Source organism: Entamoeba nuttalli (genome assembly GCF_000257125.1).
Source record: "Entamoeba nuttalli P19 unplaced genomic scaffold asmbl_6104, whole genome shotgun sequence".
NCBI classification, from domain to species: Eukaryota; Evosea; order Mastigamoebida; family Endamoebidae; genus Entamoeba; species Entamoeba nuttalli.
The window spans coordinates 1-2,130 of record NW_008577887.1 but is presented as its reverse complement, the minus strand read 5'-3'; the positions used below and the strand labels follow the sequence as shown (position 1 = coordinate 2,130).

The 2,130-nt window shown below is 26.2% G+C and overlaps 1 protein-coding gene across 1 annotated transcript; it reads right to left on the bottom strand.

The window, feature by feature from the left end:
* Positions 1-265: 265 nt before the first annotated feature.
* On the bottom strand, positions 266-1,738 carry ENU1_147220 (SH2-protein kinase domain containing protein; the record flags this gene model as incomplete). The annotated part of the gene is made up of 1 exon (XM_008860503.1): positions 266-1,738. One exon carries the CDS (start codon positions 1,736-1,738, stop codon positions 266-268), a length of 1,473 nt encoding a protein of 490 aa, XP_008858725.1.
* Between the last annotated feature and the right edge of the window lie 392 nt (positions 1,739-2,130).

Here is a 2,130-nt window from a genome sequence, read left to right as displayed (position 1 = left end):
AAAAATGAAAATAGACATTATAAAAGACGTTAAAAATAATATCATTAAAAATATGATGAACGTTATTAAACATTGGTTCTATCAAAATCAGACATATTAGGTAGAAATAATAAAATGAGTCATGAATGAGATTAGTCTCTTGTGAATAAAAAAATAATAGAAACAATTCTCTTAATACTTAATTCATTGCCTTTTAATTATCTTTTTTTTGGTTCTAAAAAGAAACAAAAAAGGATAAAAAAAGTAACATGACTAAAAGAGGAAATTAAGAGTATGTATCGGCTTGAATCTTTTCATGAGGACAAACTGTGCTAAACATGCCAGCATCAATGCACTTATTTATAATTTCAGTTATAGTTTTTGCAACAATTTCAGTACCATTAATAATGTTTTTCGTTGAATATCTATTAGAAACATTTTTAGTAGTTATTCTAGTAACTCGATTATGCTTAATTTCATTTTTAAGAATATATGAAATGACAAAAGGATGTTCAATAGTTTTAGAAGAGAGCCTAACCAAAAAACAACCATTTTGTCTTTTGTCAAGCCAAGAGGTAGCAATTTCACGTGTGATATCAAAGGCATACCAACTGGCACTTGTTAAGTCAACTAATTCATTAAATATAGACGTATGTTTAAAGTATTTTCCATAAAAATCAATTGATTTTTGAAAGATAGTTGGTGTAATTATTTTTTCATCAAACAATTGATAAAGACAACTACTGCTACTAATTTTAATATTTAACTCTTTTCCAAGTTCTTTAAAGAAGAGTTGTTTTTCAACTTCTAACATTAGTCCACCTGTTTTGTTATTATAAAAATGTTTTTTCCAAAATTTTAATCCTTCATCGTCTATTAATGCACTTTCTAAAGAAACTTGTTGGAGTGTTTCAAGAACTTCTTTTATGTTAGGTCTTTTTGTATAATCTCCATCCCACATACTGTTTATACATTTTACTAATAATTTTGGAACAGAACCATCAATTTCTGGTCTTTTAGAACCACAAATGACATCCTCTGAATATTCATCAAAATCATCATATTCTGGGAATAATTGTTTTTGTGTAAATGTTTGCCACATAATTAATCCAAGTGCATAAACATCGCATGAAAATGTTACTTTATTTTCAAGTACAACTTCTTTTGATAAATAATAAGGTGTTCCTTTCCATCCTTCTTCTTGTTTAACATCTGCTGGGAATACAGTAAATCCAAAGTCAGTCACTTTAATATTCATATAATTATCTACCATGAAATTTTCCGGTTTTAAGTCTCTATGAACCATTCCTACTACATTATGTAACCAATTAACTGATAATGCCATCTCTGTACATAACTTTAGTTTTATTTCAGGTGTTAGTTCTATCTTTAAGCTTTCAGGTAATTTATTTGGACAATAGAGTAATGTTTCTAAATCACATGCCATTAACTCACTAACAATCATAATCTTCTTCTCAGTTGATGCTCCTAAAAATAGTACTATATTCGGATGAAACACTTTTTTCATTACCCCAATTTCTCTCATAAAACTCTCTTTTTCATCTTCACTTAGTACTTGTTTATTAGGAACTTTTATTGCAACTGGTAACCCTGCAACTATACCTCTATATACCTTTCCAAATGAGCCACTCCCTAATATATCTTTCTTTTCATCATAAAGTATATCTTCTGGGTTTAGAGTTGGTGGTCCTTCTATTAACTTTTCTATTCGTTCTCTTCCATTAATAATAATATTCATCCCCTTTATTATTAAAATTCTTAGTTCTTTCGAGTTTTGAAAAAGAGTTTATTATTTTTAATGTTTTTTATTCATTCATCTTAGTTGAAAGTTGCGAAATAACAAATATATTTTATAACAAATACCAAAAAATTAAAGAGGTAAAACTAATAACTTTTTATATAAAATCTACTATTTATAATACTCTCTTTCAATTTTCTTTTATGAAAAAATTTCCAATTAGTTTTTCAAACAAGGAACTAAACTAAAAATATTAATGTAATTTTAAAGGTGTATTTATTTTTAATTGTTTTTATTATTTTATTGTTTTTTAATGTTATAATTACACAATTAAATGAATTTGATTCAATTGATTTTAATATTCATCATAAATGTATTAATAATGATGAAAT